The following is a 26,093-nucleotide window of genomic DNA, read 5'->3' on the forward strand; positions in this document are numbered from 1 at the left end:
GCCATCCCTCCTAAGCATGCTCCTGCCAGGAGCTCCCACGGACACGCAGTGATCTGCAAGAGGGGCCGGGGGACCCCTTTTGTGGCGGGGACCCCCCTCTCCTGGCGGCGACCCCCCCTCTCCCGGCGGGGACCCCTATTCTGTGGGGGGACCCCTCTCCGGGGCTGTGAGCTCCTGTCATTGTCCCCTCACTTTCCCGGTAGCTGCCCCTGCCGTGCGCAATGGCGGGTTCCCTATAGCGTGCACCGCAGGGAGGGGAACGCCTCTGGGGCTTAATTAATTAGTTAATTAAAGCAACGTCTCGGTCGAGCTTGGGGTCCCCCCCAGAGACCGAGAGAACCCGGCGGCTCCCGGCCGCCAGGGGGTGCTATCCCTCCCCGCCGCTCCCTGCGCCGCCGCTCTTGGGCGGCCGACGCCACGGGCGGCGCTTCCGGGGTGGGGCGGGGGTGGCTGGCGCCGGGCCGCGGCGGGCGGAGGTAGGGCCGGGGGGGCCGAGAGGGACCGGGCCGGGGGTGCTGAGGGGGCAGGAGGGGCGGGGGGCGCTGGGGGACCGCGGGGGTGAGGGGCTGTGAGGGGAGCTGAGGTGCAGGGCGGCTCGGGTGTAGGGCGGCGGGCCGGGGGTCGGGGAGCGGCCGGGGAGGGGCTGGGCAGCGCTGGGACGTCGGAGGGGGAGCGGGCCGGTATCAGGAGGAGCCGTGCGCTGGGCGGTTACCGGGACACGGGCTGGGAGCGGGTGAAGGGTAGTGGCGGGGGGCCTGGGGAGTGCGGGGGCAGTTGGGGCACAGGGCAGCGGCAGGGACGGGTGCGGGCGGGGGGGGCCGCAGGGGGCTGAGCCTGCCTGTCCTTCCCCCTAGGATGCAGCGGTGGCCGGTGCTGCTCTTCCTGGCCTGGGTCTGCTTTCTCTTCTTCGCTGGTATCGGGCTCTTCATGAGCGGCTTCTTGCTCACCCGCATTGAGCTTGCCAGCAGCAGCTCCTGCTCGGACCCGCTCGTGCCGCCACCCTGGGAGAGGCAGAGCCTGCCGCCCGGATCCTGCTGGGCACCCCAGCGCTTTTCCAAGGCCGTGCTTGTCATCATCGATGCTCTCCGTTTTGAGTTTGCCCGCTTTAACACAGCCAAGGCCAGCCCACTGCCCTACGAGAACAAGCTGAGCGTCCTGCACCACCTCGCAACCTCCCAGCCCCGCCATGCCCGCCTCTACCGCTTCCGAGCCGATCCCCCCACCGCCACCATGCAGCGCATCAAGGGCCTCACCACCGGCTCACTGCCCACTTTCATCGACGTGGGCAGCAACTTTGCCACCTACGCGATCCAGGAGGACAACCTACTGGCACAGCTGGTGCAGAACGGTAGGTGGGCAGGGGCGGTGTCCCCCTGGGACGGGGCACGTGCAAACCGCTGGTCAGCACTCACACGGGACCTTTATTCTTCTCTGCCTGGGAAGGGAACTGCTTTCAACACCCCCACTCTGTCAGCTCATTCTTTTGCTCTACTCATGTGACAGTTGTCTCAGGCAGCGCTGTCATGCAGGCAGGGTTTCTCCATCTTGTACTAGGAGTGAGAAGTAGTTGGGACCATGGCTTCATTTTCATCATTTTCAAAGATGACAAGAAAGCAAGTGAAAGTGGCTGTACTGATGTGACCGTCACAAGGTCACCACCAGGAATGGCCAAACGAAGCCAAGGGCAGTCAGTCATGTTGTGTTTGCGTTCAGGTGAGACGCATGATGAGGGAGGAGCTGGTGCCAGGTGTGCTGTGGGGGTGTCACTCAGCAGTAAGCCTGCCTCATCCCATTTTCTGTGTAGTTTGGTGCTGCTGGGGTGTGCTTAGTGCAGCTGTAAAGGGCTTGTTAGGGTGGGATGATGGAGTAGAGAAAAGGGGACAGGACGCAGTCTTGTGTTACTCAGAGAGTGGCTCGAAGTGGCACAAATACCAGTGCCTGGGGTGAGGCAACGTGACTGGGTGTCTGCTCCCCTGTATGCAAGCAGGGTGGGCAAATGCTCTAAATCATCCGAGGCGAAAAACACTGGTAGACCCTGCGTCAGAGCAGCAGCCTCGGAGGAGACATTTCCCACTCCCAGGCTGGAGAGGCTCTGCGGAAACACGGTGGGCTGGCTGGTGGCGGGCAGGGCAAGCAGAGCGAGGGCAGTGGGAAGCGTCAATGCTTTTGCCTTCTCTTTTCCGTATACGAAAACTCACCGCCGTTGGGTTTAAAGCCGGAGCCCAGGACTCACGGCTTCTACTCAACCGCTGTCAACAGCCATCTCCTGCCTTGTGTTTTACAGTGGGGTCGCGGACCTCGGGCGAGGGTTTGTCAGCTTTGCGCCACACCTTGCTAAGTGCTGCGGTAGTACGGATGGGTGCCTGCCTGCTACCTTCAGCCCACGGGTTCTTCTGCTGGGGTCAATGATAAGTCATGAGGTTGTGCAGGTAGATTTGGTGCATGGGGCACTTGTAGGCTTAGAAATAGGGCTGGTTGCTCCTCGTATTCAAGCTTATTTACAGCCAGATGGTCATTTCAATTTTAGGTCGCTTTTGAGCGTGTGTTGGAGAGGAGCCAGCACTCCAGACACTGACCTGGATCCGCCCGGGCTCTTTGCACTAGTGCGGGTAACAGCATGACTCGGGTGGGCTCCCTGCTTTCATTAATTCCTTTCTTGCTGCCTCAGGAAGGAGAGTTGTCTTCATGGGTGATGACACTTGGGAAGGACTCTTCCCGAAGAAGTTTTTCCGCTCGTATTTCTTCCCTTCTTTTAACGTGAAGGATCTTCACACTGTGGACGATGGGATCCTGCAGCATCTCTATCCAACTGGTAAGCAGCTCTTCCCCCAGGGCCTGGGTAACCGTTTACGTTATACGGGGGTCCTACTGCAAGTTTGGGGTAGAACTGAAGAGTTTTTCCCGTTAGTGGCACTGGGCAGTCACACACTGCTGTCTGGGGAGTACAGTGCTCTAGCTGGATTTCCACAGATAAGCCAGCTTTCGGGGCCCATAAACTGTTTCTGTAAAAAAAGGAGCGTAGCTTGATGGGATGAGGTCAGACGTCTACATCTGTCCTAGAAATACACTGCCAGGATGGAGCAGGGGGAGCAGCTTAACTTCGACACGTGGCTGCCCGGGCAGGCACAAAGTGCTCTAGGAAATACTCAGCAGTGCAGCGGTACCCTTTTTGGCTGGGGCACAGCACTGCTCTCAGCAGAGTATCAGTGGCTCCCGGTCTTGGGAAGAAGGTGAAGTGTAAGATGGGTTTGTGAATTTTAGGTGATTTCAGAGTCCTCCCTGAGGCCCTGGGACCAAGGGGAACACTCTTTTCTTCATTTGTGTATAATCTGAGTAAATCAGGGGTGCAGTGGCCTTTCATGGGGAAGTCCTTGTGCCTTGTGGGAGAACTGCAGTTCATCATTTAACTCCAAATATGTTGGGTTTTATGTGTTGAGACCCTGAAGCAGAGGGGAGAGGCCAGGGTAACTTTCTAGCTAGGGCCAGCATTGGTGTGCCATGCCCATGTCCTGCTGGGAGGCAGAGGGGCACATTGATGAGTCTGACCTGAAATATCTCCAGGGAAGGACTGCAGTTCTGGGTTCTTTTCCTGAGCATCTCCATGCTTTAGCTCTGTTTATGGCAATTTGAGTTAAGGGTATTTCAAAGTGATTTGGGTGACATTGGGCCATTCCTCTCCTGAGGGGTGCTGAACAAAAACCATGGATACTGGGGCGCTTGCCGGGAGTTGAGCTCCCTGCAGCATTGCACCCAGTCACCTGCAGTCCAAGAGTCTGCCTCTGTTAAAACCTGCATCGATCTGCTTGGGAGCTGGGAGCGACGATGGCAGGAGGGGAAGAAATGGCAGTTTCCAGAGGCAGCCAGAAAGCTCTGGCAGGAGGCCCCACGCATAAAACCCGTGCCTGAATCCCAGGCTAGGACGTGATAAGGCTGCTCTTGTTCTGCAGTGGACAGTGGTGAATGGGACGTGCTGATTGCTCACTTCCTTGGCGTGGACCACTGTGGGCACAAACACGGACCTGACCATCCCGAAATGGCTAAGAAGCTCACCCAGATGAATGAGATGCTCAGGTGATTAGTGCGGCGGTGGGGGGTTGTCATCTGGCCTTTTCCTTCAGCCAGGCTGGTGGGGTCTTCCCAAGGCATTTACAGATGCAGAGGGCAACAGGGGATGCTTACTGTGCCTGTTAACACGGAGATCAGCTTTGGCCAGCAGCAGCTGAAACCCCAGCTATGGGGCCGTCTCAGTGGTATAGACACATGTTCACAAGAGGTTTGGTTTCAGAGGTAAGGCTGTCTTCAGGTCTTGGAGCCTTGGTTCTCAACCAGGTGATGATGCAGCTGGAGTACAGCTGAGCCTCACTCTCCCTGTCTTTAAAATGTAGATTGCCACACTGAGGTTTGGCTAATGTTTGAGGAGCACTTGGAGAACCCTGGCTAGGGAATGCTGCATTTACTGCGCAAGCCCGTGAGTTGTGCCTTCGTGTCAAAGGGCAGAATGGAATCCAGAAATCCTGATCATGCAGCTATGCCTCAGCCTAAAATGCTGCGGCTTTTGACTCTTAGGATTGCTTTAATTTTTGCTGCTGGAAGGAGTGGATAACTTGCCCTGCTGCATCTGAGAGTGCCATATATATCATGTCATACCTACTGCATCTTTCAGGGACAAATCCCCTCTTTTTTCCTTAAAAGTAGGAGATTGCTCACACAACATGGTACAATATACAAGACCCAAGTAGAAGCAGCCTGAAATTTGTTCCTGTTGGGAACCTTTCTTCTGAATTGCATTTTGTCAAGATCCCTGAAGGCACTGAGGAACCAGCCACCGTTCATTGGGGACCTAAGCAAGATCAGTCCACTCTGTCTCCGGGCTCTGAATTTTCAGTTCGGTTTTAAAGCATCCGTTGCCCTGGCCCCTGGCTCAGTTGTTACAACTCTGCATCAGCACTTAGTTTTGCTCATATCCTTTTGTGGGCCTCACCTCTGTCGTGCTGGCAGGCTTGGTGGGGGCATGTCCTCTCCCACCTGGGCTACCTGGGACCCTGCTCAGGTAGTGGTTGACCTTCCTTATCCCGGTGACAGGTCCTTGGTGGATCACCTGGGGAATGACACCCTTCTTCTGGTGGCTGGGGACCACGGCATGACAGAGACCGGAGACCATGGTGGCGACAGCGAGAAGGAAGTGAACGCAGCGCTGTTTGTGTACAGCAAAACACCTCTCTTTGGCACTGGCCCTCCAGAGGTGAGAAGAAGCTGATCCTTCACTGCCACTGCCTGAGATGGCATCCAGGGCAAAAACTGCATCCTAGGGTTACAGAGAGTAACGGTTCGATTTGGATTGTTTAGATTGAGAGGGGTGGGGAATCTGTCACCTTTCCCGAGAGACGAATGGAAAGGCTGACACAGGATGCAGGTAACTGAGGTGTTTGGGACCCATGTTCGGGCCCCTCCAGCTGTGAGGGGTGTCTTGAGTGGGGCCAGGTGGGCTGTTAGGGCCAGACCCAGGGTCCTGCAGCTCCCAGCAGGCATCCTCCCCTCCGCAGGGCGCTCGGGGAGAGCTGCGATGTGCCTCTGCCTTCCCCTGTGTTTTTCGCCTTCCTGGCTTCCCCAGATTCTCCTCTCAACAGGGATGTCTTCCTCACTGTCCTCTAGCCCGAGTGAAAAGCTGCGTTGCTGTGTTCTTCCCAAATTTCCGATTCCTCCCCTGTCTCTCCAGGAGCCTGAGGTCGTTCCCCAGGTGAACCTGGTGCCCACTGTGGCCCTGCTGCTGGGTGTGCCCATCCCCTACAGTAACATCGGGGAGGTGATGGCTGAGCTGTTCTCCGGGGACGGCGACGCTGTGTCTGCAGCCTTGCAGCAGCTCTCGGTCTATCACATCAACGCCAAGCAGGTACGGACTACGGTAGGCCTCCCCATTGAACCAGAGAGAAGAAGGAATGGCTTTTTAAGCACGTACCTCTTCTGTTTGGTGGAGGTGGGGCAGTGACATGGTGTTATCTTCGTGGGGAACTTATTTTGAAGAGTTTCCTCCTTGCAGTGTTTGCTCCAGTAAAAGGCGGCAGCGTTTTCCCAAAAGAGAAAGGAGAGATACCTGGTTAGTGCTTGGTGGCGAGTGCTGTGGTGTGGAAAATACTGGCCGGGAAGGTGGCATTCGCTTCAGGATGAGGGTTGGTCCCAGATGGTCAGAGGTGGATTTGGTTATTGAGGAGGCTGGTTCCTCACGGCTGAAGATGACTAGGGGCAAGTCTCGTTAATGGAGATTCAAGAGTACAAATGGATGTTTTGATGCTGCTTCAGTGTTGGAGGAGAAACAGTGTTAGCTAAAAAGCTCTTCTAGGTCAGTGACAGAAGGCAAACAGTAACAAAGGACTAAATAAAAGAAACACCTCGTAACAGGTGACAGTAAAGTGGGATGGGGAAGGAGCAGCTTACACCAAGCGCAAGGAAATACAGAACCCCAACAACTGAGTGACAAAATTTGAATGAAAGTGACTATACCAGGTGCAAAAGAAGCCCGGGCAATGGAGCAGGCCATATGCCAGTGCAAGCCAGAGCCTCTGTGGAGAACGTGAGGGCCATCTATTGTGGCTCTTGGCATGCTACAGAACCAGATTTGCTGCACGTTTTACAAGGCATGTGTCTTAAGCTAAGTACCGGCCTGCCTTTGAGGGACGCCTGGATTGCTAGAAGCACAAGCATAACTCCTGCAGCTGCCAGCCAGCTCCCTGCTGAACCCCCGGGGCTCTCAAGGAAGAAACCAAACCAGACCAGGCCCGTTTTGGGCTCAGCTGCCCGGAAGCAACCCGTGATGTGCCAGTTGGAGACCATTGGTGTCAGTCAGTGAGGAGCTGGAGAGGATACGACTGAAAATGTTCAGCCTCTCTGCTGTGTATTTATAGAGCAACAGAGTGCTTTGACACTTAAAGGTGATAGTGTACGTTACTGTCCATTAGTCACTGAGGATATCGATCATCGTCTATTAGGAATTAGCGTTATCCAGTCCTGCCTGTTTAAATATTTGCACTCATTTGTCTGAAGAGGTTTCTGGCTCGATCACATTGGGTTTGAAGAAGCTTTTGAATACCAGGGAGGTCGTGTAGGCCTGGGACAGATCTGGTGCTTATGTTTGCCATTCATGGGCAGGCGCAGGCAGATTCTGCTTGCGCTCTGAGGCGACTGGAAGGCATGTGAAGGTATCGGTGTGTTTCAGGGCTTGAGCAGATCTATGCTGCTGAGCAGCTGGATGTTTGTACGGGTGCCCTGCCCTGGTAACGCCCTTGTAAGAGTTTTTTTATGACTTTGGGATCATAGCTGCCTCTGTTCCTGTCCTCTTGAAGTTGGAAGCAGAATGAGCTCTCCTTAACCTGTGGTACAGTGGGTTAATATGCCTGTATTGAAGAAGAGAGGGCAGTTTGATTTGATCCGCCATAAGCTCTTTAATTTGATGTTCGTCCTCAGACAAACTGTGTGAAAATTGACATCAGGTGCAGATTAATAGGTAGTAATGACTCGAAGTTCTGGGGGAAGGTTGCCTTATTGTTATCAAAGACTCTGCATAAAAGCCCTTAGTGATGCACAGCGTTACCAGAGGTGCATCTGCAGGTGAAGAACTGAGAGCAGTCAGTGTTGGGACCGATATGTCACTTGAGAGGGGTGTCACTTTGGCAGAAGGATTGTGTTTCCTGCCAGTCACATCCTGAATTTGGGTGACCAGCCTTGGGTGGTGTGACTGGGGACGGGTCTGTCCTGGCATGGGTTGGCAGGTTGGGCCTGTTTCCATTCGGAAGGGGCTGAGGGAGGAAGATGGCAGTGAATCCCATTCCCAGTGGTCCCAGTGCTGCTGTCTGACCCTGTGTCCCCTCTCCTGTAGGTGGACCGATTCCTGCACTCCTACTCGCTGGTGGCTCAGGACCTGCCAGCAGAGCAGCTCCAGCGCCTGCAGGAGCTCTTCTCCAGCGCCGTGGAAGAGCACACTCGGCTCTTGGCCCAGGTGCAGGGAGCGACGCTGGTGCCTCTGGAGCTGGAGTCCAGGCTGGGGAGCCTCATCGGTCGCTTCCAGCTCTACCTGCGGGAGGCACGGGCTCTGTGCACCCAGTCCTGGGCCCGCTTCCATCCCCTACGTATGGTGGGGGGCTGCACCCTCATTGCTGCTTCCTGCTTGCTCTGCTACGTGGCCTCAGAGCTGGCCGCAGCATCGGACTCTTTCTATCGCAGCTGCCTCCTGTACCCACTGCTTTGGGGCCTGGTGGTGGCTGTTCTGCTTGGCCTGGCCCATGCATTCACCCAGGAGGGGCTGGATCTCCTCATAGTGTCATCATGGGCAGCCGCAGCTTCTCAGCTGGGTTTTTTCTGGCACTGGTGGAGCCGACATCCCAAGCGAGCCCGTTTGGCAGGCAGTCAGCCACCCTTGGCCAGCGTTGGCCTGAGGCAGAGGCTGCGAGCGTGGCTGGGGCTGGCCTTCCCCATGGGCATTCTCCTCTTCCGCTGTGGAGCTATGTTCTCTGATAGCTTCGTGGTGGCCGAGGCCCGGGTGGCCCCGTTCCTGCTGGCCTCGCTGGTGATGTTGCTCGTAGGGAAGCTCCACTGGGACGGTCGCCTGACTGCGCCAGAAGGCCCCAAGCAGCAGCTCCTTGGTTTTTCTTCTTACCGGAGAGAGATCTGGTACCTGCTGTGCCTCGTGGCCATGCTCCTCGTCTGCGTGCGCCTCTCCAGTTTCTTCCACCAGTGCCGCGAAGAGATCCCTCAGTGCCGGCCCTCTCTTTTCCTCTCCCCCCTTGCCAGCCTGAGAAACACACGGGCCAAGAACCTCTTCTACCTCCTGTGCGTGGCCTTGCTGGCCGGGCTGGTCTATGCAGTGCGGAGCTGGCTGCGGCACTACGGCAACCTGAACAGCTCGGACCCCCTCGTGCTCTTTGTGCGCTGGGGTTTCCCACTGGTGGTCCTCTGCATTGCCTGCTACTGGGCCGTTGCCTCCAGCGCTGATGACTCTCTCGGCAAGCTGCAGGAGCTGGTGCAGGTGGCAGTTGTTGCCTTTCCGTGGGCTGTCTATGGACTAGCGTCCGTGGGGCTGCTGCTCCTGCTGTGCAATCCCATGACGGTGTTCGCAAAGGACACGCGGGAGTCGGCAGGATCCATCGTCACTCCTTACCTGGGAGTTCCCAGCTCTGAAGTCGACTTCCTCCACGTCATCCCTCAGATCTACAAGAGGATGCAGGAGTCTCAGAAGAGCCGCCTGGAGCGGGGCAGCTGCAAGGCCACCGTCGCAGCGTACGGGTTGGGCAGCGTGTACTCGGCAGCCCTCGTCATAGCACTCACCCTGCTGGGCTTCCTCTTGATGCTTCTGCACAGTGAGCGGCTGAGTCTTGCCTTCCTTCTCCTCTTCCTGGAGGCCTTCATGCTGCTGCACATCCACACGCGTGCCAAAGGCCTCGCTGGTGACGCTGGTGAGTCAAGGCTCAGTAGAGACATCCTCTGGATGTGTGACCTGGGCCTTATCTGCAGCGACCTTGTCTTATTTCCAGTGACAGAAGCAGAGCCCAGTCTCTGCTCTGCACTGATCCTCGGAGGATCCTCCTAACTGTTTTAGAGCTGCTTATATCCTCTAATAGAAGAGAGAGGCGTGCAGCAGGGATGCAATGTGGGAGGAGGAGGAGTCCCTTGTGTCAGGGAAGGGGGCTCTGCACCCATCCCTTCTCCCCTGTGCGAGCAGCCATTGAACCCCGCTGCTGCTGACAGAGTCCAGTAACAGGGCGGGCAGCAGAAGGAATGCCTGGCCCCTCACCGTGTCCTCTGGCGGGAGCCTGACTGGTGTCTGTCTGTCAGAAGAAGGGGTGTGGAAAGGGAACCTGGAAGAAAACTCAGCAGGCTTTTTTTGACTGTGGATCTGTCTTGTTCCTCGATGCTGATTTCTCTCTCTCTCTCTCTCTCTCTCTCAAAATCTCTCAGAGCCTTTTTCGGTGCCCTGGTACGCAGTCATCTCCTGGCTCCTTGCTGCTTCCCAGTTCTTCTATTCCACAGGCCACCAGCCCATCTTCCCAGCCATCCACTGGAACGCAGCCTTCGTGGGCTTCCACCTTGACCACAGCACGAACCTCCTGCCTGCTGTCCTGGTGGGAGCCAACACCTTTGCCTCCCATATCCTCTTTGCAGGTAAATCAATTTCTTCCCGGGCTGCTGAGCCTGAGCAGACATGGCTCACTGCTTTGCCTTCTCTGGAGGCCTGCGGGCTGAGCATGAGGTAGCGAAGGCTCCAGCACCAGCTGAACAGCAACATCCTCGCTGTCACCTTCTGGGGCCACAGAGCTGCCTTTGGCCTGCAGCCTCCATGCAGTTGTCCCTGACCAGCAAACTGGAGCTGGGGTATATGCATCCTGCGCGTCCAGGGCATGATGGCAGAGCTTAGACTGCTCCTCACCTCCTGGGCTCCAGTAACTTCATGTGCCTTTGTCCTTGAGGTAGTCGGCTGCCCTCTGCTCCTGCTTTGGCCCTTTGTGTGTGAGATGCCCAGCTCGCAGAAGAGGAAGCCCAAGAAGGAGCCCCGGGAGGAGCCGCAGGAGATGGAGGAGCACATGATGGAGATGAGGCTACGGGAGTCCCCGGAGAAGTTCTCAGCTGCTCTGCTGCAGCTGGGGCTGAAGTACCTCTTTGTCCTTGGGACACAGGTATGGGCAGAGGCGGGATGGCTGTGGGGAGGGCTGTCCAAGAGGAAATCGGCATGCTGTGAGAAGCGTAGGGCACCCTGATGAGAGAAAGGGGTCGGCCAGGGCACAGACAGGCCCAGAGGTGCTGCCCAGGTCCTCTTCTGAGCCATGCCATTTGCTCTGTGCCTTGGGAAGGGGTCCAGCACAGAAGCCGTCTGCCCAGAGTGGCAACGTCTGTTCAGAAACTAAAGGGTTTCCTCTTCCCGACCATGCCTATCTGTTTTGCACCAGCTCTGGTTATCATCTGATCCTGTGTGGTGGTGATGTAGGGATCTAAACATCGGAAATCTAATCCCGTGAAAGAAGTGAATAGCTTTCTGGGGTTTAGCCCCTCAAATCATTCTCCTGTGTGGTCAGACCAGAGACAGTGCAAGGGAGGGGGCAGGCCCTGCAGCAGGAGAGCGGGAGTGCCCTCTCTCAGTGAAATATTAGATCAGGTTTAGCCACAGTTTGCGCCCTCCTCTGTGCTGTCCCAGCCTGGCCCCAGGAGGGCCTGCGTGTACCCCAAGCCGTTTGTGTTTCCTGACTGGAGGACACGATGGAAGGGAATCCTCTTTGGGTTGCTTATTTCTGGTGTGTGCTGTACCAGCCTCTGAGGTGTGTGCAGTTTAGTACCACCTTCAGATGTGAACCTAGTGCCCAGGAGGTCTCTCCAAAGTCACTTGTAACTTGTTTTTCCTGATCTCCCCCACAGCTTCTGGCCTGTGTTTGTGCAGCTATGATCCTCAGGAGGCACCTCATGGTGTGGAAGGTCTTTGCCCCAAAGTAAGTCCCAGGAGTTGCTCTGGTGCTGAGTTAGGGCTCATATCCCTGACATCTTGCCTAGCGTTTGTAGACAGTAATGATGGAAGAGACCGTGCAATCAATCTTGTATGACTTCTTACCTGGTAGAGGCTGTAGGAATGTCCTTAACTAATTTCTGCTTCAGGTTTGGAAACTGGACGCAAGCTAGAGCATAGAAATTTCTCCTTATCTTGATTTCCAAGGACACACAGAACCTACCTGGAAGCTAAGAATATTCAGGGCAGAGAGCCAAAGATAGGGATACCAGACCAGAAATGGTAAACTAGCAAACCTTTGGGGCAGTAGGAGTGTGGGGTGGTCTTGGCCTCTGAGGGATTCAAAATCCCACCTGGGTGTTGTCCTGAACGGCCTCTAAACCAGAGGTGTGCTTGGCTTCCAGGCTGCAGGCAGCAACTGCTGGGGAGTCAACGTAATTCAGGTTTTAGGATCTGGGGTCCTACCAGCCTCTCACTGTCAGGAAAATCAGCAGCCTGCCTTTGCAGGCGTGCTGGCTGTGATATCCTTACTGCCTCTGTTGTGCCTGCAGGTTCCTCTTTGAGTCGCTGGGCTTCGTGGTGAGCAGCATCTGCCTCCTGCTGGGGATCTCCCTGGTGATGCGTGTGGACTGTGCCGTCAGCACCTGGTTCAGCCAGCTTCAGCTCAGGTAGCGTCGGAGATGTGGGGAACCTGACCTGCTTGTCGGCCAAGGCTGTGGTTGTCTTCCTGGCCCCTGGTGCCAGGAGGGTTACACAAGCCACCAGCAACGAGTGCCTGCCGACAGCAGTCGGGGATTATCCCCAGCTGCCGGCCTCAGAGCTGCACAAAAGGACCGGAGCCAACTGTTCCCCGCTCATTGCGATGGTGTTTCTCGGCAGTGGAGGTCAGAGCGCTCACTGGGCGTCTGTTGGCAGCGGGAGGAGTCTGCTGCAGAAGCCCAAGAAGCAAAAGTCCTGAAGTGCTCCTCTGGAGAAACACCAACGGGGGATCTTGCTGCTACTTTCCTGACAACTGTCCCCAATGTGCAGCTAGTCGGCTTCAGTGGCCGGCAAGGTGTCACCTTGCCTGTACAGAGACAGTGATTCACGGGAAGGGGCCTGCTGAGGAGGGGAGGGCAGGGAGAGAGGAGAAGGAAGGTCCCGCAGCCACCACTTCTCTTTGCGTGCTCAGTTTTCACGCTGGAAGCAAAGTGCACATGGTTACGCATACAGATGGTTCCTGGGGTCTCGGTGGCAGCTGCTTCTCTGTAAAGTCAGTTGGTTGCTCTGTAGAGAGGCCCTACACTTCCTTTTTCCTGGTCTTCCTCAGCCCTGTGAAGGGCGGCAGGGAGTACTTTGGGCTGCCTCGTACAGTCTGAAGCAGGCTTAGCTTTTTGGGGGGGTGGTCACAGGGAAAACTGTGTCCATGACCAAGAAACTCTCCACTCAGGGTCTCGACCTGTTGGTGTCCCCTTGGGCTAGGCTATAGCAGCCGAGGCTCCCGATCTCCTGAGTGTGTGCTGCCAGATGCCGGCTGTTGGTTGTGAACGGTTGAGATGCAGCAGGTTGAGATGCAGCAGGATGTAGGCTCATCCCCATATTGGATGTGGTCGGGAGGAAAGGGGAGTCTGGAGTAGCTGTCCCAACTGCAGGAGTGGCCTTGGTGTGAGCTCTGATGCTTGGGAAGAGCTGCTTGAAAGCCCTGAGCAGGCGATCGCTCTCTGCGAGGTGGCTTAACTCATCGGTGTCTGTGTATGTGCTGGGGCTTATGTCACCTTGAAGGGTCCCCAGGCACTGCAGCTGATGGCATCTGTGATCCCACATTTGGTGCTTATCTCCCTCTTGACCTTGGTGTTCTGTGTAGGACTTAATGCCGCAAGTGAGCTACCCCAAAGCCACCTTGACTGCTCGGTGTCAGGAGACATCATATTTCTTTCTTTATGGGCAGAGGTAGAGGACAGTGACCATGGTGCCTGGCCACATCCCAGCTACATTCCCCCTGCAGTTTTGGTGGGAGCTGGGGTTCCTTACTGCCCTGAACCACTGTGTGGCATTACTTGGTGCTATGAAACCCTTTGTCTCTTTCTGCTCCGGAAAGAGCCGAAGACTGCTTGCCTGGGATTCTTGCGTTGATTTTTGTTCTGATCCCATTTGTTTTTTAACTCATGCACCATGACTGCTCCTGTTTGAGTTCCTTGCTGCAGAGTGCTAGCGCAACTCCAGGGTCTTCCTCTCCTCTGCCCTGGAAGGTCCCGGGGAAAGTGTCTCATCACCTCTCTCATCATTGCAGTTCTTGCTGTTATGCCCAAGTACCCAGCCGCTGTGGAAAATGGCTCTTGAGGGCAGATTTAGTTTTGTATTTTACCCCTGCAAAATGCTTGCTCAGGTGTTAGGGTGCAATTCCAGGGAGGCTTAAACTGCTCTAATTTTGGGCTTCCATTGCCTGGCCTCCCCCTGACCTGCTGGCTGTGCTCTCCTACCCCAGCCTCGCATCTCCCCTGCCCTGTGGGCCTGTCCTGCTTAATTTCATCTGACACAAGCGGGGGCTGGTTTGTAACTGGCGTGACTCCCTGGGCTGCTTCACCACCTGGATGCATGCACACCAGTGCTAGTGCAAGGCAAGGGGTAGCAGCATGCAGCGGGGGAAGCCCACAATTAGATGGGCTTAAGCAGCCCACCCTTAAAAATAGGTTATTTGTTGTATACTGTGACTCTGTGGTGGCCCTATAGTTCTCGGTGCTGATGAGTGAGGGGTGCATCGGTGTGGAGAGGAGGAAAGGGATGGAGGTAGCAGCTATCCAGTGAATTTTCATTTAACGTTAGGTTAATCTAGATAACACATGTTGCTAAACCCCAAGGCTGGAGCCCAAATAGGTCTTGCTGTAACCTCGTAACCTGGTCAGGAGCTTGCTGCCTGAATGTATTTGTGCTGGCAGAAATCCTTATGGTTACTAATGCTGTAAAACTGGCCTCTGACATGCCCGCAGCTGCCGCCCAGGCCCCTGGGCTTCCTTCTCTCCCATCTCTGAGACTAGCTCCTCTTTCAACGGCCACCATTATGCTGCTGAACCTTCCCGTGCCCATTGTTCGTGGTCAGAACGCTCAGCTGGCGCTTGGGCATCCTCTCCTCATCCCTCCATATCACCCCTTTGCCTTCCTGCTGGGGCTGTAGGCTCACGGCCCCGGGAGGCCGGGCCAGAGCAGAGGGGACAGCAGAGCTGCAGCGCCGTGAAAAAACACACACTTATCTCACCAGAGACTAAACAAAACTTGCAGTAACAAAGCTGCAAGTACATTCTTGCCACTGCAGAGTTGCCAAGGAGTGCTAGCTGCTCAGTCAAGGCAGACTGGCTACTACACCAAAGAATTCAGATTCCAGAAGATGAGTTTTCCAAGTGATGGGGATGCTTTTGCTTTCTTTCATTGACTTTTTTAGTCTTTACCAGCCTTCTCCAGCTGCCCTCAAGCTGATTGTTTGCCTGCCGTTCTCCTGAGTGTGCCGGGGATGACAGAGCTAATGTTGGTCCAAGGCTTGGCGACCTTGGAAGCAGGACATGCTGCTGATGCTAGAGCAGACATGGCTGTGTTTGCTGGTTTAGAACCCAAAGGAGAATCTGGAGGAAGGTGCCTGCTGGTCCAAACCAAGGCTCTTTGGGAAACCTGGCATGCTGGGGGAGCAGGCTCTGCCCTATGTCCCCCTGCTGAGGTTGTCTCTGGAGCCTGCTGGGTCTCTCCTGGAGCAGTTATTCCAAGCGGTTTGTTTCTGCTCCCTGTGTCCCTTGGCTAAGCGTGACAGGGGACGTGTCATCCTCGGCGTGCTCCGCAGAGCGGTTTCCATCCTGCACTCTGCAAGGCTGCTGCGCTTTGGGCTTTTGCAAGCGTCGTGTGTGCGCTCCTTGGCAGGGCTCCTGCCCAGCGCCCTGTCCCTGTGGGCAGGGGAGAGCCCCGCTGGGAAACCTCCCTGGCTCAGGCCAGTGGGATGGTGTGTCCCCTGGCCCTGTGGTGGGGCAGGGGTGGAACTGTGGCTCGTTGGTGCCACCTGGAAATCGGCGACCGAAAGCTGCCACCACTCCGAAAGGTTGGGAGCATCTCCCCGCTCTGATCCGTGGGGCTGGCGCTGCCCGCACGGCCGTCCCAAGGGATGGCACTGCTGCGGGGAGGCCAGGGCTTGCTGTATCTCACTTCCCACGCCCGTTTCTCCATCCCGTCTCCATCTATTCTTCCCTCAACGCTTCAAGCCGCTTATTTACGCCAAGGCACGGTCCCGTTCTCCGTGTGCGTGTCTCCCCTTCCCCTGGGGAAGCAGCAGTGCCGGCGTGCAGGGAGCAGGGCTGGGGATCGAGGTGGTTGTTTTATGTTTTGTAATTAACCGCTCTGTGCCTCGGTACCCCACCTGGGGGGAAAAAAAAAGGGGATGGACCCAGTTCTGGAAGGCAGCTTGGGATCTCTGCATGCAGCATGGTGCTACGCTTTCCCGGGTGTCTCTACGCATCTGGCCGTTAACGCTTTCGTTCCCTTTCAGCAGCTACACCGGGAAGGTGGAGGTGATGCTTGAGTCTCTGCTAGGAAGTAGAGCCTTTTTTCCTTCAAAAAACCCTCGAAACAGGCAAGTTGGCAGCACTCATTCACCCGACAGCGTTGCCTCCGGACCGCTGCGGTCCTCGGGGCCGATGCCCCGCGTCCAGCCCTGCGTGCCTCCGCTTGCGGCGCTGGTACCGCCGGCCGACCTCGCCGGGGGCTGTGTTGTGCCGAGCGCGCGGGAGGCAGCCGGGCAGGGGTCGCTTCGTTATTAAATGACTCCTTAATTAATTGGTGAGGGGTAGATTTGCTGTCCGAGGGTGGCGCGGGGCTCTGGGCAAAACAGATGTCTGCAAATAAAGCCGTGCGATCCCAGGCGGGCGGTGCTTGTCTCCTCCTTCGCGCCTGCGGTGCGGGACGCGGGCAGGCGGGACCCCCGCTCCCCGCCCCGGCTTTCCCCCGCGGCGGCCGGCGGCGTCGCCGAGCGCCAAAGCTTTGGTCCTCCTCGGCCACCGCCATTCTGGCGGGACGGCGGCTGGCTCCGCCCCATTCTCTTCACGCTTGCCTGTTGCCCCAGCGACCGTCTCTTCCGCTGTGTCCCGCGGGCCAATCGCGGCGGCGGCGCGGCGGGCGCCGGCCAATCAGCGGGAAGGCGGGAGGAGAGCGGCGCGCGGGCGGGCGGTGGCGGCGGCCATGAAGCGGCGGCGCGGGGCGCCCCCGGAGCCGGGCTGCCTGTCGGCCTGGGCCGCCGAGAGCCAGGCCCTGGCCGGCCGCTGGCGGGTGCGACGGATCCCCATCCCCGTTCCCTGAGCCCCGGGGCTGCTCTTTCCGCGGCCGCGCTGCCTCCTGTGCCGGTTGCCATGGGAACGCTGCCGCCTGGGGCTAGGCCGCAGCCTGCCCGTCGGCCGCAGGGCGGGAGGGCAAGGGGTGCTGTGGCTCGGGCCGGCCCCGTCGCCGGGCCGGCGGGTGAGTGTCTCCCTTGCAGGCAGCGCGGCGCTTGAGGCGCGGCAGAGCGGCGGCGCGGGAGATGCGACAGCAGCAAGACGGCTTCGGGAAGCTGCTCCTGAGGATGCAGGGTGAGTGGCGGCCCGGTCGGCTGGCGTCGGCCTGCCCCGTGCCTTGCCTTCACCCTCCCTCCCGCTGCCGTCCCGAACCCGAAGGGCGCGGGCCTGGAAGCACCGGTTCCCGGGCACTGGTGTTTACCGGGCTGCAGCTCCGGTATCCCAGTGCTGGAAACAAACTTCTGAAGGGAGGGGGGTGAAACGTTCCCTGCTGCTCTAAGCTGAACTGGGCCTGCAAAGGCATTAAGGCCCAGCCCCGACCCCCACCTAATCTTGCTGGGGGATGTGGGCAGAGCTTTGCGGGTTTCTGGAAGAAACGAGGCAATCTTTGTCCTGGGAGGCTGGGGAAGGCTCCCTGCCACAACCGTGGTATAGAGGAAGCCTGATACGAGGGAGAGGGGAGACACACAGCGCGGGAAACCTGTGCAAAAGAGTGGATGTGTGTTGGAAGAGGGTAAGCTATTGATGCTCTTTTGGGAGAGCTGAAAGGTCTGTCCTGGAGGACTGCAGCACCTGGATAACTGGGGAATGGATGTCTAAAGCAGTGTTGGCACCTGGAGAGGTGACACCTGCTGTCTCTCTAGGTACTGCAGTTCCGAAACTGTTAAACCTCACCACAACAACAAAAAAAAAACTTGCCAGGACAGTTCTGTTGTCACAAACCTGGGTGATGACATCTTAGGGTTTTTCCTAGCTAGCTCAATTTCTTGTTTGATTGGCTGTGATCACAGGGCTGCCGGCTGCCCTCCCCGCCCTGCCTCTGGAGCTTACCGTCCTCTACAACTCTCTGCTTTTTACTATGGGAGCAGCTGACTCTGCCATCGAAGGAGAAGCAGAAGGAATACGCCACGGGCTCCTCAGGGGTAAGGAGGTCGTTCTCCGTACGGGGGCTCCTCGAGGCGAGGAGATTGTTCTCTGTGCTTTGGAGATGTGCGTTGACTGGCGGGAGGCGGGGGGCTGTGCGCAGGGAAGCCTGGCTCTGCCGGGAAGGGCAGGAGGTGGGGTGGCTTGTGGCCAGGGACGACGTGCAGCTGCCTGTCTGTCTGCCTGCTGCTGCCTGCAGGGATGGGCCAGAAGTTTTAAGGGAAAGGAGAGTTTTCAAGACGTAAGGTGCCAAGTCTCTAGCAAAGTTTTAGTAACAGTAGAAAATGAGTGTTTTCTTTAATTATGGTGTGCTGGCTTCAAAGAAAACTCACTGAAATAGGCTGCAGGTCAGAAGGGGATCTGCAGTGTTGGCACATGCTTGCCTGGGGGCAAGTGACCTCAGGAGGACTCGGCAGAGCTGAAGTTGTACCTTCTTCTGTGTTGTCTCCTGAGCATGCCACTGTTAACTCCACTGACCAAGAGCTTGGTTTCCATGCCGCTGAGGCCAGGCCAGCCCCGTAACCCCATTCCTTCCCTCTCTATGAGGAGCCTGTGCTTGCTTGAGGCCTTCTTTCCCTCTTGGGAAGGTGTCTGTTACAGGCTGCCAACCTGTTGTCTCATGGTTTGGGTTTTTTCATTTGTTTTTTCAGTTTTGGAGGCTTGCGGGGCCTGCGGGCAGGATCTTAGCACCGAGGAGCTGTGGCAGAAGGTGCTGCAGGAGGTAACTGCGGAGGAGCTGCAGGCGCCTTTGCACCGACTGGGGGCCCTGCAGGCAGCGTGGTGGCTGGCAGCCAGCCGCCTGGGAAGCACTGCTGGCCTCCTCCGGCTCCTGAGCAGCGCTGAGGTAACCAGGCACAGGCGGATGCTGCGCAGCTCCCGGTTACCTGCACCGGAGTATCTGCGCAGATATAAATACCTGTGGGTTTGCTAAAGGAGGCAGAGCTAGCATAAATACTGTGTTTGTCATAAACCCCACTCTGCAAAATGTTGCTGTGGCATTTGGAGACCTGAACCCATCAGCGCTGCCCAGTCAGCGTGAGTAATCCTCTCCCTGGTGTCCCAGCACAGCCTAATGGCCCTGAGCGCGTTAATGAGCCCCAGAGTATCCCCTGCCTGTCAGGGCTCTGGACTTCAAGGTGCAAGACAGGAGACTTGGGCAGGCTGGAAGGCGGCTGCAGGTGGACTTGCAGCCTCTGTAGGCAGCAAGCTGCGAGCACTGGGATGCAGAGGAACCTTCCCTGCTGGTTGTGAGGCTGCTGAGGGGTCCCACCTTTTCGAATGCCCTCCAATGCACTTGGATCTGCCTTGCCAGGAACCCCTGGAGGTGCACCTCACTCCGAGGTGGGGAGGTGCTGCCCCAGGCCAGGCAGGAATCACTGCAGCGAGTGAGTTGCAGTTGAAGCAAGGGGGTGGTAGGACATTGCTCCCCAGCACAGAGAGCACTGTCAAAGGGTTTCGGGGGACCTCTGTTTCCTCGTGCTCTGGGATCAGTGTTTCCCGCTTCCCTTCAGCGTTCCCTGCTCTCTCTCCTCTGTATGTTCACAGGACCGGGGGAGAGCTCACTGCAGCGAGGGGGAAAACGAACTCCTCTACCTCCTCAAGGCATGGCGAGTACCTGCTGAGGGGGCCTCCCTGCCCCTTGTACAGAGCACCGAGGATTTGAAAGCAATCCTCTGCACCACAGCAGCCTTCCTGCAAGGTTTGTGCGGAGGAGGTACTCGTGCCAGCACAGCTTCCCACTGCTCTCCCATCCCAGGGCCCCCTCTCCCTGCCCTTACCCTGGTTTCTCTTCCCAAGCGAACTGGCCCTTGGGGTTTTCTGGGCTTTTCCTTTGGAAAAGGGCCTGGGCTGAGCCTCTGGGTCTCAACTTTGCTGTTCAGTATCCAAAGAGCTTCCCTGCTTTTTCGCCAGCTAAGCCATCCTCTGCACTGTCACAGGGTTCCTCTCTCTGTGGCTTTAGGTAGGTGCCTGGGCCCCACAGTGATCCTGTATAAAGCAGAAGGCTGGCAGGGGGCTGATGAGGATTTTCTTTCTTCTGTCTGTCTTCTGGCATTTGCCTTGTTGCAAACACATTTTTCCCGTCAGAATACGGTGCTGCGGGAGCCACGCAAAGCTGTTGTGCAGCTTTGTAGCCTGGTGTCACAGCAGGTGATTGATCTGACTGCTGCGTTCTGTCCCGCTCGTGGTTTTCCCTCGCTCGCTGTCCTGACAACCCCAGCAGATCCGGGGGCAGCCAGTGCTGCCTCGCTGTGCTCAGGCTGACCCGGGGCCGTCCTGCGAGGAGGGAGGGCAGGAGCTCCTGCCCACAGGCCTCTCAAAAGCCTCTAGGGTGGCGACAGCACTTCCAGCAGGGAGGTGGCAGACGTGAATGTGATGTAGGGATGTGACAGCAGCCTCAGAGGGAAGCTTGAAATGAGGATTGAAAGAAAAGCAAATACCATTCGCAATAAGTATTCATGAATTAATATCCCAAAGCGTGCTGCTGGGAAATGGCCCAGACGTGCTGAAAAAAGTCTTTCTGAGATTCTGTGTGTGCTTCCCCATCTGCACTGCCATTGCTGTGGATGAATGCGCACGTGGATCTGCCCAGTACCTGCCTCTGCCCTTGTTCTGGGCCAAGGCAGGCACCTTGGTATCTGGGCTTGGAAGCTGCTCTTATTTCTGCTAGATGTTTCCATCGAGTGGCTTGTTCTGTTGCAACACCATCAAACCAACGATGGCAGCTTGGCACCATCCTGCTGTGCATCGCTGGGTGTGGAGGGGATCAGGCAGGTCCCTATGGCACTGGGAAGAAAAAGGCGCGTACGCTTGTTTGGGGAGCAGGTGGGGTGGGAAGGGGAGCCGCAGAACTGAGATGTTGGGTCCGTCCTAGGGCTGCAGGAGCTGGAGGCTGGGAACTTCCCCACCGCCCTCTCCCTCCTTCAGGAGGCTGCGGGAGGATTCTGCTCCAAGAAGGTCCTGGCCCAGATCTACACCTGCCTCGGCTGCTGCGCTCAGCGAATGGTAATGGCCGGGCCTCTTCGCTGTCAGAGGGGAGAGGCGAAATGCAGCCTAGAGCAGGGTGGGGAGGCTCAGGCTGATGTCCACGCTGCCTCTGCGTGGTCCTAGGCTGCTGCAGGAAGGCGAGGTCTTGAGCAGAAGTTGCTCTCGTGGCTCCAGCCTCCTTGGAGAGCTGCAAAATCCAGGGATTTTGTCTGAGCACAAGGGTTGCTGCAGAGAGAGAAGTTCAAAAACCAGCCCGAGGAGGGCTGCCTTTGGCTACAGTGCTGCTCTTGCTTAGTGGCGATCACTGGGGAAGCAGAGCAGGGATCTGGATCCTACCGAACAGTAAAGATGTCAGCAAGATCTCCTTGCAACATGTACCTCTTCCCATCTAACTAGGACAAGCCTCAGACAGCCCTTCAGCACCTGAAACGAGCCCTCCAGGTAGACTTCCAGTGCCTTCCTGCCCTGTCCCATGCGGCAGCAGTGTACCACGAGCTGGGGGAGACCGAGGCGGAGCTGCAGGCCCTGGCTCTGCTCTACGAGGTTTGTCTGCTTCCTCTGGGTTGATTTTTGCCCAGCGGAGCCTGCACAGAGCTTCAGGCAGGCTCCTGCCTTCTGGGGGGCTGTTTGACCCTGGAGGGGTCCCCAAAGTAGACTACAGCAATCCAGCCATGGTGCTGCCTTCAGCAGTGGGCAGGAAGGAGCCCAGCGAGGTCCAAAACTCCTGCTCGGCACCTGGCGGTTGGATGTGGCAAGACCTTTGGGTCCCAGTTCACGTTCTTGGTGGCTTGGGAGAAAAGGTTACACTCTCATGTCAGAGAGTTATCAGTCTCTTAATAAAATATCTAATATTAAAAAGGCCTTTAAAAGGCTGTGAGAGGGTGTGCATTAGCCATAGCAACTTTGGTCTGCCTGGGAGGAGCAGGTCACAGCAGTAGACACCAAGTTAGTTCTTCAGTTTGAAATCCGTAAGATACAAACACAGCTGTGGAGAGGGATCTCTCTCATTACGAATGGCCTGAGATCTGGTCTAACTAGGTCTGTAGTTGCAGTGTGAGATGGTGTTCCAGGCAGCTCAGAGCACCTTGACCTAAAAACCAGAGGTGATCTGGGTGATCTTGCACATCTTCTGATGCTGCCTGGAGGGCAGAAGTCTGCCTGTCCCTGTGTGATCCTGGTTGCTCTTCCTGGATGCGGCTGTGCTGTACCGAGTGAGAACAGCGTAGCTGTGCTTATGAAGTGCAGTGTTTCTGCTCGTCTGGGTACATCTCCAGATGCCAGAAGTGGCAAGTGATTGCAGCTGCTTGGGACTTGACCAGTGTTGTGTTGACCATATTTTCTGTTCCTGTTTCACAGGCTCTGGAAAAAAAACCTCCAGCAGCTGCTTCCTCTAGTCCGTATTTCCTAATCCGAACAGAGCTCCTTGTCCACACACCAATACTAGCTTCTCTCCTTCGCCACCGCCACCCCTCTGAAGTGAAGTACCTGCTGGCACAGCGGTGTCTCCAGGACGGGAGGTAACAGCACCTCTGGTCTGCTTGCAAGATGCTGCTTGTTTGGGCTCTGCGGTTTTCTCTGTACTCCTGGAAACCATCCAGTTCTGTACTGCTGTTGTAGGTCTGCTCAAACCATGGGTGTCATGACCAGAGCAAGCGCGGTGCAGGGAAAGCGGTGGGCTGGCGATCCAGGTTCCACCTGGCTGCTGGCACTTCTTGGGGTTCCCCTGCTCCTTCCACCACATGTCCTGTCCCCACTGCAGGGTGGCTGAGGCAGTGGAACATTACCTGGATTTTCTGGCTCTGCTTCAGGAGGGGCTGCAGGAGCAGGTAGGTGTCCTGGTGAAGAGCTCCCTTGGTGACTTGGTAGATGAGGTTTGGATCTCTATCCTAAGGCCTGGGCCCAGCGTCATCCCTGGACTCCAGGTTTCAGTGTCTTGTTTGAGATGTGAAGGAAACGAGGTGGGAGCTGTCACCTCTGACCTGTGGCACGTCTGTGTTGGGATTCACACCAGAGACTTGCCACTGCTATTTGGAGAAACAGCTTCCCCTTCCCTGTGGGGAGCAGCTGTCAGCCTGGTTTTGGATGTCCTTCGCTTCAAGAGTAGGAATTTGCCACCTTGACTCTGCAGAGCTCTTAGTGCCCTACAGCTTCTGCCTCCTCCGACAGGCTCCAGTGTCTGTGGGAGTGGGTCTGAGCTTTACTGGGCAGCAGCTCCGGGTTCCCAGTAAGCACAGGGTCATTCTGCTTGGCTGGGTGCTCTGCAGTTCTGTGTCTGAGAACTGCCACCGCTCTTGCTCCCCAGGTGCCCCTAGACGGTGGCTCAGCTCTGCCCAGGATCCCCGAGGTGTTCCTGGAAGCCGCGTCCGCCTTGGAGCAGGCCGGGAGGCACCAGGATGCCATAACCGTGTGCGAGGAGGTCATCAGCCGGACGACCGACCTGATCCCTCGGATGTTACGAGTGGAGGAGAGGCTGGAGCAGCTGGAGTGCCCATCGCCAGGGGCAGGGCTGGCGGGTGGGCTCTTGTCCCAGAAGAAGGAGAGACTGTGCTGCCTCGCCTGGAGAACAGCTGGATACCTGCACCAGGGCTGGGCGTGGGCCAGGCTGGGCGAGAGCAAGGAGGCCGTAACGCAGTTCAGCAGGTGACGGAGCCTCGCTGGGAGAAGGGCCTTCCCCGGCAGGCAGCAATGGCTGGCAGGGGCCAGAGCAGGGCACAGCGCGGCGCAGGGGCTGGCCTGATGACTTGCAGCTGATTTCCCAGCCCAGGGCTGGTACTGAAGCTCCTCTGTCCTCCCACCCGCAGGTGCCTCAGCGATCTCTTGCGAGTTCAGCTTTATGGGTCTGGCGTTGAACCGGCAGGTAGGACACCACACAGCTGGGACCTGTGCGGGGCCTGGCTGGGTTGGGATCTGTGTGCTTGGCAGGAGCAAGGTGCCGGGGCTGGCGTCACCTCTGGCAGGAGGCGCTTGTCCCAGCGTGCCGAGCTCTGCGCCACGCTGGAGCTTCTGAAAGGACTGGCTGGTTTGGTTGGAGCAGGGTTTAGCCTTGGCTCTGCCTCCTTCCCTGCAGTCTAGGTGACAGTTAAATAGGTTGTGAACCAGGGAGCTTCTCAAATCCAGATTTCAGGGAAGAGATCTGTACCAGTTGTGCAGATGGGCAGCCACAGGCCAGGCTGCTGCCGAGGTCCCTGTTCCCCAGAGCCATGTCACGTACCAAGCTCTTGGCATTCTTCACTCAGCCTGCTGGTACGAGGGAGGGAATGTCTGGAGGATGCTGTCTCCAGGTCCGTCTGTCTTTCCACGTCAGAGAGTCTCCTGCCAGAAGTGGAGGTGCTCCAGAAGATCAGGTTGCTCTCTCTCATCGGGAGGGGTGCACAGTTCCTGGAGCTGGGGAGGCACAAGGAAGCCTTGTTGGACTTCCAGCATGGTTTGCAGATCTCGCCAGGTAAGAGGCTCATTTTGGTGAGGAACAGAGGATTTCCACAAATTTGTCCTGGGCTGCTTTGCTCTCTTGAGCAGAAAGGTCTTATGCTTTAGACCACGCTTATTCGGATATCAAGGACTACCGTAGGGCTACTAGCAATGTTATGTACTTGAGATGCTTCTCTGGGGCCTGGTCAGCTCACTGCCCTGGAGAAGCAGATCAAACTATTGTCAGAGGAGTGTATCAGAACCCTGCCCACAACTGTGCCCTGAGACAGCTTGGAAATTTCTCTTCTTCCTGCCCAAACCCCAGCCTGGTCCAGCCAGCTTTTTCCCAGAGAGGGTCTGCTTTCCTAGAACAGCAGCTGGACTCTCGCTTCGTCCTAGGAAGCCGTGTGTCCGTGCCTGACAGGCCAGAGGCCGAGTACAGAGGCCCGTCAGGGGAGCGGGGAGCGGAGCGCGGAGGCATACATGTCCCTGGCACAGCCGAGGCATGGCTGGTGCTGCTGCCAGGGGTGACCCTGTTCAGTGCTCCAGCTGTGCTGACACGCTGCAGGGGTGCAAGCTTCGCCAGGAGCTGCCAAACCTGCTGGTCCCAGTCCTGACCGAGGTTCCTGCCTGCCGGGAAAACCCCAATCCCTGTCCAAACAGAGGCGTGGCTGGCTGTGCCGCAGGGCTGATGCCATCTGCCTCGGCTGCCAGCCCCAGGGTTAATTAGAGCCTGTGACACAGCCGGGAGGGTCTCCTCCCCATTACCACCTCTCCTCACGCTCATCTCCCTCCTCCGGCCTCTAAGCTTCTTTTGCAACCCCAGCAGTGCTGAGGAACCTGCTCCTCCCCTGCTAAGGGCTGAATCTCCCTCTGTGTCTTGCAGGTGACCCAGCGGCTGCCTCCTACCTGGTGCAGGCCTTGTGGAAACTGAACCGAAAGCAGGAGGCGGCTGCTCACTGGCAGAAGTTCTCCCAGAGCCGTGTTGGGGAGGATGGGCAGCAGGAAGGGCAGGGAAGGTGCGTGGAGGCACGGGTGGGATCTCAGCTGGCCGCATGAGAGCTCCAGCGGCGCAGCCCGTGTGTCAAGCTGTGTGGGCAGTTTAGCTCAGCTCCTGCTAGCCTGCACCCGCAGCTCGGATGTGTCTGAGGAGCTTTCCCCACGCCTGCTCTGAGAGACCACGGGCTGTGGCTCTGCAGGGACTCCCCGGGGTGCACACGAGCTGACACAGAGCCAAGTGGGAGGGCAGAGGCTGGGGGCAGAGCCCGGGGCCCTGTCCAGCGCATGGGGAGTGAACTTCCTAGTGGGACCATGGTGAGGAACGCTGCGGTCCTTGCTGCCGGAACGCTCCCTTCTCTTTCAGGCCCTTCCCTTTGTACCTGGCTTCGTGTCTGAAGCAGGCGACGTTCCCGCACGGTGAATCTCTTGCGAGAAGCATACGGGATTACCTCGGGAACACAAGCCAGGAGCCCTCGAGCTAACCCGGTCGGTCTCCCCATCTCCACCTGCTGAAGTCTCCCTGCACTGGGCTGGCACGAGGCCTTTAAGGACTCCTCCAAGACTTGGAATCACTCTTGGATAAAGCTGGATTCCCAAGGGATTGAAACAGAACAGGTCTCCTTTTCTAATAAAAGCCTCGGCTCTATTTAGTTCAAGTTTTACTGTGCCCTTTTCCAGAGCAAACCTTTGCAATCATGGCCTTGATGCTGCCTGGAGCTTCTGCGAGCCCGTGGGCTGAGCCCGGCGTGCGTGGGAGACGGGGGGCAGAGATACCCCCGTTCCTTTGGAGCTGGCGTCGT

The 26,093-nt window shown here is 57.3% G+C and overlaps 2 protein-coding genes across 9 annotated transcripts; both read left to right on the forward strand.

Annotated features, from left to right (window-relative positions):
• Nucleotides 1-93: 93 nt before the first annotated feature.
• On the forward strand, nucleotides 94-16,351 carry PIGO (phosphatidylinositol glycan anchor biosynthesis class O). 5 transcript variants are annotated; one of them, XM_075137993.1, is made up of 13 exons: nucleotides 94-476; nucleotides 855-1,348; nucleotides 1,504-1,713; nucleotides 2,669-2,812; nucleotides 3,948-4,071; nucleotides 5,083-5,242; nucleotides 5,717-5,890; nucleotides 7,871-9,443; nucleotides 9,946-10,149; nucleotides 10,459-10,661; nucleotides 11,395-11,465; nucleotides 12,031-12,147; nucleotides 12,359-16,351. In XM_075137993.1, exons 2-13 carry the CDS (start codon nucleotides 856-858, stop codon nucleotides 12,435-12,437), a joined length of 3,552 nt encoding a protein of 1,183 aa, XP_074994094.1. In that variant the 5' UTR covers nucleotides 94-476; nucleotide 855; the 3' UTR covers nucleotides 12,438-16,351. The 5 variants fall into 5 exon arrangements, 4 of the variants coding, with proteins under 4 accessions (XP_074994094.1, XP_074994093.1, XP_074994096.1 ...); XM_075137992.1 differs by having other exon boundaries at nucleotides 15,981-16,351; XR_012671053.1 differs by lacking the exon at nucleotides 12,359-16,351 and having other exon boundaries at nucleotides 10,455-10,661.
• On the forward strand, nucleotides 15,997-25,939 carry LOC142075905 (Fanconi anemia group G protein-like). 4 transcript variants are annotated; one of them, XM_075137999.1, is made up of 14 exons: nucleotides 15,997-16,068; nucleotides 16,966-17,052; nucleotides 17,769-17,900; nucleotides 18,552-18,745; nucleotides 19,447-19,600; nucleotides 20,774-20,904; nucleotides 21,283-21,429; nucleotides 22,243-22,403; nucleotides 22,646-22,712; nucleotides 23,189-23,526; nucleotides 23,688-23,743; nucleotides 24,191-24,328; nucleotides 25,181-25,313; nucleotides 25,658-25,939. In XM_075137999.1, exons 2-14 carry the CDS (start codon nucleotides 17,004-17,006, stop codon nucleotides 25,773-25,775), a joined length of 1,818 nt encoding a protein of 605 aa, XP_074994100.1. In that variant the 5' UTR covers nucleotides 15,997-16,068; nucleotides 16,966-17,003; the 3' UTR covers nucleotides 25,776-25,939. The 4 variants fall into 4 exon arrangements, with proteins under 4 accessions (XP_074994100.1, XP_074994098.1, XP_074994099.1 ...); XM_075137997.1 differs by lacking the exon at nucleotides 15,997-16,068 and adding an exon at nucleotides 16,655-16,756 and having other exon boundaries at nucleotides 16,962-17,052; XM_075137998.1 differs by lacking the exons at nucleotides 15,997-16,068; nucleotides 16,966-17,052 and adding an exon at nucleotides 17,064-17,621.
• The last annotated feature ends 154 nt before the right edge of the window (nucleotides 25,940-26,093 follow it).

The sequence above is a fragment of the Calonectris borealis genome, chromosome Z (assembly GCF_964195595.1).
Source record: "Calonectris borealis chromosome Z, bCalBor7.hap1.2, whole genome shotgun sequence".
In the NCBI taxonomy this organism is placed as follows: domain Eukaryota; kingdom Metazoa; phylum Chordata; class Aves; order Procellariiformes; family Procellariidae; genus Calonectris; species Calonectris borealis.

Bases quoted from the DNA above. Each gene is read 5' to 3' on its own strand.
- PIGO (XM_075137992.1), top strand. From the start codon at position 856: ATGCAGCGGTGGCCGGTGCTGCTCTTCCTGGCCTGGGTCTGCTTTCTC. The intron at 1,349-1,503 runs GTAGGTGGGCAG...CTCATGTGACAG, and splicing joins GGCACAGCTGGTGCAGAACG to TTGTCTCAGGCAGCGCTGTC. The intron at 9,444-9,945 runs GTGAGTCAAGGC...AAAATCTCTCAG, and splicing joins AGGCCTCGCTGGTGACGCTG to AGCCTTTTTCGGTGCCCTGG.
- LOC142075905 (XM_075137997.1), top strand. From the start codon at position 16,670: ATGAAGCGGCGGCGCGGGGCGCCCCCGGAGCCGGGCTGCCTGTCGGCC. The intron at 16,757-16,961 runs GTGCGACGGATC...TCTCCCTTGCAG, and splicing joins CCCTGGCCGGCCGCTGGCGG to GCAGCGCGGCGCTTGAGGCG. The intron at 23,527-23,687 runs GTGACGGAGCCT...TCCCACCCGCAG, and splicing joins GCCGTAACGCAGTTCAGCAG to GTGCCTCAGCGATCTCTTGC.